A 12,567-nucleotide genomic window follows, 5' to 3' on the forward strand; every position below is an offset into this window, starting at 1 on the left:
GTCTGTTCTTTCTTTGTTGCTGTTTAGAGCTGTCAGATTATTAAACTGTTGATTGTTGAGCAGAGCCATGTTTTTAACTTTGAAGCCGCTGAAAAGAGCCTTTTTACTGCTGCGCCTGATTGCACATGCAGGATTCATCAGCAGAAGTTTACAGATAATGATCTTCTGAGGTTCCTGAAACTCGTTCATTTTGTCTAGAATGTTATCGAAACATGTATTATCACAACCATTGATCACAACTTTAAATTCCAGTTGTGCGTTTCATATATCAGAGACCACATCATCAACCGATATAATTCGTTTTAAGAAACCTTAATTCCGTGGAGTAGTAGCTGGTAGTATTTAGATTTAACCGAGAACCTTCATCAAAAAAACATTCCGCATCGTTGCATATGCTACATAGCCTGGCTGGTTTGAAAACGAAGAAGTCTAAGACTATGTTCAGTTTTGCAGGCGTTTTGAAGCTACCATTGGATATGGGATCGAAACCACACAATAATAAATTTAGATGCTTCTGCGAGGAATATTCTTATTCCAGCAAAGATACTTTTAAATGAAAATGTAAATTACTTAACTTTATTTAATGATATATGAAATAAATCATATATGAACTGCGGAAATGAAATGAAAATGAAGAAACGATCGTCGCAGTGAACGCAATTTATGCAATTGCGAAAAGAAGCCTGAAAAAAATTCAGGACTTCAACGGGGTTTGAACCCGTGACCTCCCGATTACCGGTGCGATGCTCTACCAACTGAGCTATGAAGCCACTTAACTTTATTGTACTTATTTATTTTTCAAAAAACTGGAAGAGCCTGTCTCCCGGGGCCTAAGTATAGACGTAGAACATGAAGATATGTTTGTGCCAAGAGCCGCATGGTCCGCATAGTTCTAAAAATAACTTTTTTGAAATTAAGATATCCCGGCCAACGCCCTTAGACTCCCTCTCTGTCCTGTTATGGCTCTTGGTTTGTGCACATACGAAAACTTCATCAAATTAAAGTCATACTGGAAATAAGTAAATCATACCAAGCTTTAAAAAAACAAAGAGAAATAATTGGGATACTGTTAAGGTTTATTGTACAGATGAAGCAAACAGCCAATACAACATAATTATTATTATTATTAACATACAAATATTGTGATAATAAAAACCTTTCTTCAAACTTTTCTTCAAGGTCCATAATATTAATTTCCTTTTTCAATTATTTCAAGTCTTTGCCAGTTCTACTGACTTCTGACAAAATATAAAATAACGTACGAGGCACTAGACGGCGCTTATCAAAACCGTTCCATTAAATATTTGTATTTATACAAAATATCAAGTTATCATTATCAATTAATAACATTTCCATAACTATGCAGCCATTTAATAACAAGAACCAGGATGAGAAAAGGAGATCCTAGCTTTAGATCTCATTCGTGACAAGTAATAAGAAGAGAAAATCAATCGTTAGTATTATTTATTACTAGGAAGTTATTGTTTATCATTATTCGATGGAGACCAAGGGAGTGCCATGATTGCCAGGAACATAAGAACAATCCGAAACACTCTCGGGTTTCCCCGGAGCTAGACTACGAGCAATCTCTCTTTACGCGCACGTGAGCGTCGAAAAAAGAGCCTCGTGCCTCCGAGTGCCTCTCCCGTCTTGCGCCTTCTATAGCGCGCGTAGTCATTTTCGTGTCTCGCGCGTTTCCCTCGACGGGCTAAGAAATAAGAAAGAATGCTCGTAGTCTACCCCAGAGCAACCCGTAAAACTTGGCAATAGGTAAAATAATAAAGACAAAGAGAAATCCCAACCGGCCTTATCTAACGCTCAATCGTTTTTAAGCGATGTCTGATGAAATAGGGCGGTGGTTTACTTTGCTTTTTATGTAAAAAATTGTACTATATTACAATCATTGAAAACTGTTATTCATCATTTCTTCGGAAAGACTGGCTTCTATTAACAAGCGGCAGAAGCAACAAAACTTGATTATTTTCTGACTACGGTCTTCTCGGCCAAGGGTCCAACGAAAATCACCATACTTTAGCCTTTTTAAAGCGTCTTGATTGATTTGCATCAGGAAGAACGCGGTTCGAGGTCCTAAATTAATGCAAAAACCCCAGTTACTCCCCGAAACCTGGGTTTACAATCTGTCAGTCACTGGAGAAGTTTAATTATCTCTTCACCGCTGCCTTTTCCTTGAAACGCTGTGATAATTTAAACTCTTTCATTATCATGAGTTGTCCTTTGGTATCCACGAGCGTGAAAACAGAGGCCGTGTTCATTTCAAAAGTTATCTATAACCATAAAAACTAAAACATAGCTTTCGCTGGAGACAGACTCGTCATATTTGTTATCGTTTTCTTCTCCCGTGTCGAGGGATGTTATTCCCTGGGACATTATTTTCCACTTTCCGCTGGTAATCAGTTCCTCGCATTTGAGTCTGACGCTGTCGTGGGGAAGATCAAACTGAGCTGCGTTCATAGTGAAGCAAACAATTCCACCTGAAAAAACAAACAAACAAATAACAACGCAACACAATTTTACACATGGACAGAGCAAATGTCTTTTGAGTACCACAAACCTGCAAACCAGTCAGAAAAACCTACAGACCTAATAATGGTAATTTTGACCCCTTGACGGAGTTTAGTTTTCCCTTTTGATATCTTACCCTTGCCTTCGAATGCGCTCATAGACAGACGGAGCTTCCATTTTCGCGGGCAAAAGTGCTCTAACTGATGGCTCCTGATAGCCCTGTAAGCAGGCGTGGACGACTACTCCAACCTCGCTGGGACTCGTCAGCGCGCCGCTGCTGGCTCAGTAATAGTACCTTTCCCATTTGTGCTGCTGAACTCATTGTGATCATGATAATTTACAGCATATGGGATTTGGTCTCGGTTTGAGTCTAGTGCTCTCTTGAGTCCAAAATAAACGTGTAAGGCTGGACCACCTAACCAGCTGTGAAAGAACTCAGCTTCGTATTCAGTTTGTTATACTTTACATAATGGTAACAGGACTGAGCAGAGTCCAATTACTGAGGTCTGTAATCGTACGAGTGATTTATAAAATCGGACGACTGCCTACTTGGAGTCCCGATTTGTTTAATCACGAATTGGACGACAAAAATTTTAGTAAAACTTTATCCAGTGCGTGCGCGATGGCGCGTATCGTTCAATTATACTGTCCTATTAATGTTGAAACCAGGACAGCTTATAGCCAATAAGTTTTGAGAATTTTTTGTTAGTATAGTAATGATAAAAGAAGAAATCGAACAGTAACAACCCATGGAATCTACTGAAGCTTTGTTTCTTTACCTGGCTTAACAAGACGCAACATTTCGTCCAAGGCATCAGGGTTAACTTCATTGGGAAAAACGCCGTCCGCGCAAATCACGGCATCAAACGCGCCCGTCGCACAAAGCGTTGACTGTGCTTTGAGTGGTGTGTAAAGTAGGTTTCTGTAGAGGCCACTTCCTTCAGCATTATCCAGTCTCTCTTTGGACACCGTTAATGCGTCAATGTTGTTGTAACCCAGTGAACGCAAGTAGAATGCTGTTAAACCTTTTCCTGCACCTGCATCCAGAATGCGTACGGATGACCTCTTTTTCTGAAACGCCTCTGTGACGGCTGCATCAAAGTAATCCGTGCAACTGACAGAAAGAAAGAGAAGGCTATCAGAGACAGAGGCAAAGACTTGGTTAGACGTTCGTCTGGCTCTTTATACCAAAAAATTAATATACTTCAAGCCACAGGTATTGCAAAAGCACCATTTGAAAGCCTGGTTCAGGCGCTGAGATCACGGGAATAATGGTGTGAAGAGAAGTCAGAAGTAAAAAACAATCGAGGGGTAGTGGCGTAGAGAGAGGGGGCGAAATAAATTTTCTTCTTTCTGCTTCTCCCTATATTTCGCCTTTGTTCTCTCCGGGACAGGCTATAACAGCCTGGAACAGTCTATAATACCATCCTTCACAATATTTCGTGACGCAACGATTTATAGGGTTTATGTAGAAACGTAAAATGCCGAACTATCGCTTCACGTTAGCTTTTTGTGAAGAAACGAGATAAAATTTTTCAAAATGTTTAAACTCTAGCCACAACGAGCCTCAGCGGTTTATTTCACATATGACATATGTAAACTATAAAAAAAAAACACTACAAATTGAACTTGACCCATTCCACCAATACGAGGATGATGATATAGGTCAACGTTTTGGCCTTGGCCTTTTTACATTTTTTCTACTTTTTTCCCACTTGTTTGTGAAGTACTATTAATATCTATATGGAATTTGAGTTTACTGGGCATAAATAGCCTTCTACACAACTGTGGCTTTGTGTAGTGACGCAGCGCTGTAAAATAGTCGTAATCCCTGATATGGGCCGGGCATCACGAGTGGAGACACCCCCATGGTTGTATAACCCAAGGGACTAAGATGGGCGTGACACTGTTCTCAATTATGATAAATAGACTGTTAAGCGACTGGAATATAAGAGCTAAATACGTAGATGATACTACAGTTTGTCAGTTTTAGAAGTACTACCACGTCACTCCATCCAATTTGGCTGTTAGAGACATAATTTTTGTATTGAACATAAGATGAAGTTAAATCCACAGAAGTGTAAAGAAATGCCTATAAATTTCATGAAATATCCGAATATATTATACAGCCTAATTGCATCGGAAATCACCAGTTAGATTGTGTTTCGACCTTTAAACTACTTCGTGTGAAAATTAGACACGATCTTAAATGGAACGACCACATTGATTATATATATGATAAAGTCGCCAAACGATTGTATACCTTAAGGGTTATTAAAAGAGCTGGTGTAGCTGGCAGCAATATTATCAATATTTATAAGTGCTCTGTCAGAATAGATCAATATGCTGTCCCGGCATGGCAAGATATTCCAGCGTACTTATCTGTCAAGTTAGAGTCTATACAAAAACGAGTCCTCAAGATTGTTTTCCCAGACTATAGTTATGATGAAGCTCTGTACATGTCCTTCTCTGGCCTTGAGAGTCTTGAGAAAAGACGATTTGCTATAAGTCGCAGGTTCATCTCTGCATGGAGGTTACTTGTCATGAAGTTATTATTGCACCATATGATCTTAGATCTGGCCATGAAAAAGTCTTTCCGCCCTTACACTAGAACCAAAAGAGCGAATGATTCTATTACCTTTAAATTTTTAGACTAGTTTCGTAATATTTGGATATTATAGCATCGAAATTGTTAATTTTACCCCTTGACAATTCAGTTGTATTTTACTGCAACGAGTTGAATATACGATGTTTTTACTGTAAAGAGTGGAATAAACGATGTTTTTACTGTAAAGAGTGGAATAAACAATGTTTTTAAATTTATTTTTATCAATTGAGCTTTTGCAAAATTACAAGATGAAAACGATGGAGTTATGATGTGCCGTTTATAAGCTCAGTTAATTCCTTTACTGCCCCTGGGTCTCCGAGGATGACTGCAACTGATTTTTAAATGAAAATCAACTAAAACGGAGCAGTATCCGAGACCTTACAGTTTCCGGATATTTCTGTTTGGATGGATCCCACTGTAAAAGGTCTTGACAGTCCACAATTTTACCTCCAACGCTCAAAACAAGAAAATCAACTTTCTTTCAAGTGTCACTTCACAAGTTTAACCTGTCTGTGTATTTCCACAAACAGGTTCATTCACGATGACATTTGAATCAAGGAGCCCATAATTATGGGCCCCTGCCAGAAGTCATTTCATTCTTGTTTTTTTTTTATGTAAATATGCCAATCCCGCTGAGGTTTAAAAAAAATAGCCCTAACCTGCAAAAGAAAACAACAAACTGAAGTGATTTAGGCGCAAGAAAAAAACAGGGCGCGCGAGGGAGGCACGCGAGAGGAGAGGAAGCTCTGATGCTCTCGATCTAATCTCCAAAATGTTCTGCCCTTCGCGTGGTCGTGATTACTCTTATTTACCGCTGGCTACTACTGGTTAATGGAGATTTCAACGCGGAGAGTGAACTTTTATTTCTTTTTAAAGAAAGCTTATGCTTATGTTCTCGTTATATGCCATATGCGGAAACTCAACGATGATTAATGATTCCCCAGCCCCGGGGGCACCTTTGATGGCAATTACGCTTCCCTGGGATACATTCACAAAAGCCGGAGGCATGATGGCGAGGAATGCTTGGAATTGACTCACCTATGAGTCAAGGGCAAGAATTGCATTATGCCTGCAAGATGCGCGGCCACCTTGGCCTTGGTTTTAACGCTGTCAGAATCCTAGGTTCCAATTTCACGTAGTAAACTTCACGTGTAGGAAACTTCCGTATTGGTGAGATCGATTAAATCTGCTCAGGTACTTGGGCTTTCGAATTGCCCGAAACTACTAAATTAGTACAGGTACTTAACATCTGCGTGCTCACTTCAAACTTGAAAAAAAACTTTTTTGATCGCCACTTCATCGCGCCTTTTTGAAGGCCGTTTTCATTTCCAGCTGTGCTTTTGTACAAAAACTTGACAGTCGAGAACAGGACACCCGCAACAGACTGCAAGCTTGAAATTGAAAAAAAAAAATCCGATAGTCTTGCCTGTAAACCATAGATATAAAAAGAAATAATTGATCTTTGCGAGGCGTAAGCAATTTACATTGAACTAATACGCAAAAAATGTTAATCCAGAATACCGGGGTCAGTAACTGTCATAACTGTCAGGCACTTCAGAAAATAATATTGTCAGTTTAAACCAATAATATTTACTGCCAGTCTTAAAATCGCAATATCCTCAGAAAGGAAAAACAAAAACCTATGAAACCTATTTGACCTTTTGGTTTTTCCAAGCACGTGTTGAAGAGCTTTTTTGTACTTTTATGGTATAGGTACTTGAATTGATGAGAAATGATGTGAGAAAAGAAAATACATCAGACTTGAACCGTGATAGTCTAAGCACCATTGATCAAACGACAGTTCAAAGCCAATAGATCGTTTCTTCTCGTCTTTGCTAGTTTGAGCAAACCGTATAAATAAAAATAAAATGTTTACAGTCGAACATTCGAGTGCGACCACCTCTCGTAAGCAACCATTTCCGCGACCACCTATCCAAAATAAGCTAAAATAAGAATTTTTTCCCACTGAAATCATTACAGTTTGGATCGTCTCGTAAGCGACCGCGAAAACTTTCTTGGATGACGGCCTTAGAATTTTCTACTGTTTTTATCCTCACAGTTCTGTAAACGACCACTGAGTCATGGTTTGATGTATATACTCGATGTATGTGCCACACTACCAAGAGAATGTGACTTTTAGCGACAACATGAAACTACACATATATCGTAACTTACAAACTGCATGTAGTGAATTCTGTTACAAAATGTAGATGTGTTTGGGCATCTTCTGCAAGAGACCCCTTGTGGTGCTATTCCTCGTAAGCGACCACGCGACAATTAGCATTTTGGATGGTAGCTTGTTAACCGTCCGTTAACTGTCCGTACGTGTGAATTACCAGTTGTCTGGAGTTATGTACATTGTAATAAGGTATCGTTGTAATGAAATAGAACTTTTAAACCATTAAATTCTCTTAGTATACAAAAGAATATTTTCCTTTAAATTCAAATGTTAGGTGGTTTGAAGATAATCAATCCAAAGTTTTGGTTTGCAAAAGAAGGAAATCACAACACATCACAGAAGATGGCTCAAAACAGCGCAATGCGTTTGTAATTTATAATTATTTTAGTATGTTGTTACATTAAAGGATGAAACAAAGTAAGATGCTTTGTAAAATGTAGTTTAACTACTGCAAAAAGCTTAAAGGAAGAGCCATAAAACATAAAATAACTGGTCAATAAACGAAACAGATAAAGCAAAACGCTACGCTTGCAAGCGCAAGCTAATGCAACTCACCTGCGATGTTTTGACGATTGTGTTTTTACGTCATGCATGAGGAAGTCAGTGATATTTTCCATCGACCAATCGCTCAAAAATCTTGCTTTCCTGTTCTGTTCAAAACTCAGAGACGTCAGGAGATCGTTGGTAGACGCTCCAATGATAGAAATGTCTTATACGTAATCGTTTGTTTCGCAGACTTTCAGCTATTACGAATCCAAATACAGAAGAAAACATCAATAATTAAATTACATCGATCAAGAAGGTACACGCGCCGTGACGTAGCGAAGTGTTAGTTACGGTTTAAATATAGAATGCACGCGACTTGATGTCGATGTATGTCAAATATTGCCCAGAATTTAAAAAAAAAAATCCAAAAAAATCTCGCACATTTTCCTCTTAACAGGGTTCGTAAAAAACTCTTTATGAGACATGGATTTTCCCGAGTCGCCATCTGCCCGTCACGCACCAAGCACGTGTACGTGATTGCACGCTACGGATTATAACAGGGGTTGTAACACCTAACTTCCGTTTCACGTACGGGGCCGACAGAGACTAGTCCGGAATGACAACTGTTCAAACAGGTAAGGCCGGCTTTGAGCTAAACAAGACCGCAATCTCCTCTTCCACTTCAAAAATGTTGTGTCTTTTCAATCCCAGTTTTACGGACACCCGCTTAATACGGACACAGTTTACTTTTTTTTCCTGGGGAAAGAAAGCCCTTGCAATTTCTCAATGGCCCCCTCAGGGTATTAACGGGGCTTTGGCTGTTTTATCGAACGGTACAGTCCGCATTTCAGCCATCTCCGCGAGTCGCAAATCTTCGAAGAGGTGGCTGATATTCAGGCTGCTAACTGTACTGCGTTCAATAAAATACCAGTTTTAATAATCAAAATTCAAACTTGGCTACGAATGATTGGCGATAGAAATGACCTTGGATCGTCTGATGCTAAATTGCTAAACAATATGCTAGCGAGCTAAAGCCGGTATTGAAATGAGAAATTTTTTCAACTTGAAAAAATGAAAGTACCTACCTGCACTATTCAATAGAGTTAGACATTGTTAGAGCTCTCTCACTAAAGCCGGGTAACTTGTTGGAATATATGGAAGAAAAAATCGCGAGCCAAGAAGACAGAGTTGAACATTTTTCCAGTGTACACAGAGTGTAGACACACCGGGTTTTTACTTGACCAAAGTACAACCACGTGGGTCATGGCGCCATAATTAGCATATGAAATTAAATCAATATTGCTGTGTCTGTCGTAACCGAACTAAAAACACAGAATAGGAACTGACTCATAAAAAGATGAAGCCAGTATTTCAGTATTATTTAGCGCGTGACGGTTTATAGAAGTAGGAATTATATTTCAACATTTATGATCAAATGGCATTCTCGTGTTCAAATAGCAGTTCTAGTATGCGGCTATACATTACTCATTAAAACCTCGTTACTGATGTTTATTGTTATTCATTTTTAATATGTGACTGATGTATGGAGTGATAAACTGTTAGACTACAGACGTAGTTAATCGATAAAAATGACTCTTGTCGATATCATCGATATCAATCTATTTAATCCGCCGATTGATATCGATTAATATCGGAACTCGATAGAACTCGAAGTCACAGAAAAATAATTTATCGAGTATTATCGATCAGCAACTGAATCGATTACAATCGAAAGTAATCGATAACAAGCAATAATCTTGAAGTGAATGTTCTGAACATGACGATGATATTTGGCAAGCAACACCCATGAGACCATATATGAGACCGGCTTAAGCTTAACACATTTTATTTTCGACTTCAGCAAGGTCAGCAAGTACTCCAGGCGCAGTCTTCATCACTTTCCATTTCTTTGTGTCTTTCGTTTCCTGGTTTGTTTCATCAGATATTCGCATGTCTATTCACTCCTCCGCCATCGACTGCATCTTGCATTTCTTTCCTTGCAATGTCGCTGACACTGGAATCCAATTCTAGCAATTCAGTACATACACGGGCATGGAAATACTCCACATACAGTCGTACTTGGTATGCTCCATGCTTATGGAGTCGCTACAAGCTAAAAACATACAACATAGTGTTAATGTGGAACTTCTCACGAATGACTTAAGTCTTTCCGATGATAATTGAAAGTAATCGATAACATTCAATAAATCAATCATTCTCGATTTCTATCGGAAATCGATATTAATCGAAGTCACAACCTTTTTTCCTTTATCGATTTCTATCGATTGATATCGGAAATCGGTATACAACGATGATTGATATCGATTACTATCGATTATTATCGATTATCGGTTCATCGATTAACTTCGTCTGGTAGACTGCACTCTCGATCTATCTTCGCTGAAACTGTTTCCCAACGAGATGGTGGTCAAAATTGTAGGTCTCTTTGCTTAAACGTGCTAAAGTACAGTCTAAAGTGATAAAACACTCACGAGGGCTAGCAACAGATTGATCCTTTTAAGGAAGATTTCTAAACTGTTTTCTGTCTAGAAGCGTTGATTTCCCTATTGAAGCAAAAATTTTATCCTCCGCGTCTAGACTGTGTACAGCAGCCCACTCCCCCTTTTTTGACGGCTGTACACAGGCTAAAAACGTCAAGCAACATTTCCAAATAATAGCCGTAGCACAGCACAAACCCCATTTGCATTCTATTATGTGTGCAGACGTCTGCTGTTTCCGTAACTGTTCTATTAATTAAATTAAAAAGCGACGGCAGACAATTTCAGAGGGGGTCGGCCAAGGGTTTGGCTGTCGTCTCCAATCTTAAAGTGTACACCATGAAAATGTGGGTTACATTAGTGTAACCCATAAATATCAAATGACAACCTTTTTACTCTTGACATCTCTTTCCCTTTCTTCATGTTGTTTTTATTGCTAGTCTAATTTCTGATTACTAGTCTAATGAAACGTCTCGTGACAATCTGACTTTTTGAACCCTACAAAACCTATATTTTCTCGTGAGAAAACTTGCCCGTGACAAAGCCTTTTCTCGTGACAAAAAGTTTGCTTTACATGGCAAAACTTTTTCTTGTGAAAACACTTTTTGCTGTTGACAAATCTTTTGCATCACGTGAGGTTCTGAGTTAGACTCAGTCAAGCTGGGCTTATGCATAATCCTTCCCACTTAAGATGCCGCCTTAAATAGCGATACTTTCTCTTTGCGCAGTAAACGAAATCTAAGGATCTATAGCACAGGAAAATATGACGGCAATAGGGTAGGTAGCCTGTGTAGAAGGCGCTTGGAAGTAATTGGCGCAAGAGAGGACGGGGCGCGCGAGGGAAGAGGGAGTGTCTGCCCGAGAGGCCCATGAAAATCGTTTCCCGTCCCCAATCCAATTACTTGGCTACCGTTACGTGATCTGTCAAAAATTTTGACAGAACTCGATTGACCTCGCACAAACAAAGTGTTGTGCATTTTTATCCTCGGTCTAAATATATCTGTTAATGTCTCCCTCGAGCGCCCAGTCCTTTCTTGCGCCCATTAATTCCAAGGGTCTGCTACGCAGGCTATAGAGTAGTAGCCTGCGTAGCAGACGTAATTTAACTTCGGTTGTTTTCGAATTTTCTTTCACCCTGATTGGCAAATCGACAATGGCTTTTATAACAAACCAATCATGGCGTGTAATCAAATCCTGGTACACAGGTGGGGACCCAGAACAAGAATTTCGCGCTGTTTTGCAGACTGACTTATCAGAGTTTGGTACGTCTGTGGCGCTGGCTAATAGGGTAAGCTGTAGACGAAGACGAGGAAGATTTGATAAGCATCAAACATATTTGGAATATTAGGCCACTGCATCGCGAAGCTCAATGTGCGCCTATTTTGGACCCCGTTGTTCAAAATGAGGATAATACTATATCCAGTAGCCTGCAAAACAGGCAATATTTTTTCGCGTTTTTCAGGTGAGCGAGAAGCACCAGATGCACGCGATAGGGGAATTTTTTCACGCCTTCCCACTTGAAGCTCACCTAAAACTGTGAAAAAATAACTCCTATATCTAGTAGATGAATAACTTTCCACTGGATAGTAGTTATTCGGGGCCCCCGGTACCTCGAAAGATGTTATAAAAGCCAAACTTTCAGCAAGGCTTTCTTTTCAAGTCCATGTAATGGTATCTTCAGTACAAAATATTTTCGAACCTTTTCTCCGAGATCCAGCGATGATAGCACAAAGTGACACTATAAGCAATCTACGGGTGGTAAAATAATTGTGGATTGAAAAACCGGGCCGGCGGGGGCTCTCAAGATGCCCATCATCTTGCTTAGGGGTAAAGATTGCAGATTTTGATCTCAGTTGGGTGTTCAGGACAAAAAGCCATCAGTTATACCCAAAAAGACATCATTTAAGGTTGTGTGGAAAGAATTATTTTTATAAAAAGAAACAAACGCCGCCATACTGTGTGGGAGTATGGTCTTCTTTGGAGGTCATATGTATAAAGCCTGAACCACCCTGCCAGCCGAGCCTCCTTTTATTTACCTTCATGAGTGAGGAGGAGTGAAAAGACGCTCTGCCTTAATCACGTCAAACCTTTGAAATCGCCGCAAACAAACTTGTCGACTATTTAATCTTGTTTTCTCTCGTCAAACCGGTCTTTTCGAGTGCGAGCATTCATTAATTGACATGAGCGATGTTTATTACTGAGCCCGCTGTACCAAGCGCACGGCTATTAGGCCTGGGTTCGAAACTATATCCTAGCAACATGACGCGCATGCT

At 39.6% G+C, this 12,567-nt stretch overlaps 1 protein-coding gene across 2 annotated transcripts; it reads right to left on the reverse strand.

Annotated features, from left to right (window-relative positions):
- Positions 1 to 1,055: 1,055 nt before the first annotated feature.
- Positions 1,056 to 9,028, reverse strand: LOC140930521 (ubiquinone/menaquinone biosynthesis C-methyltransferase UbiE-like). 2 transcript variants are annotated; one of them, XM_073380242.1, is made up of 4 exons: positions 8,882 to 9,028; positions 7,866 to 8,053; positions 3,303 to 3,637; positions 1,056 to 2,492 (listed from the first exon to the last, which is right to left on the reverse strand). In XM_073380242.1, exons 2-4 carry the CDS (start codon positions 7,925 to 7,927, stop codon positions 2,275 to 2,277), a joined length of 615 nt encoding a protein of 204 aa, XP_073236343.1. In that variant the 5' UTR covers positions 7,928 to 8,053; positions 8,882 to 9,028; the 3' UTR covers positions 1,056 to 2,274. The 2 variants fall into 2 exon arrangements, with proteins under 2 accessions (XP_073236343.1, XP_073236342.1); XM_073380241.1 differs by lacking the exon at positions 8,882 to 9,028 and having other exon boundaries at positions 7,866 to 8,263.
- Positions 9,029 to 12,567: the final 3,539 nt, after the last annotated feature.

This window comes from Porites lutea, chromosome 3 (genome assembly GCF_958299795.1).
Source record: "Porites lutea chromosome 3, jaPorLute2.1, whole genome shotgun sequence".
NCBI lineage: Eukaryota > Metazoa > Cnidaria > Anthozoa > Scleractinia > Poritidae > Porites > Porites lutea.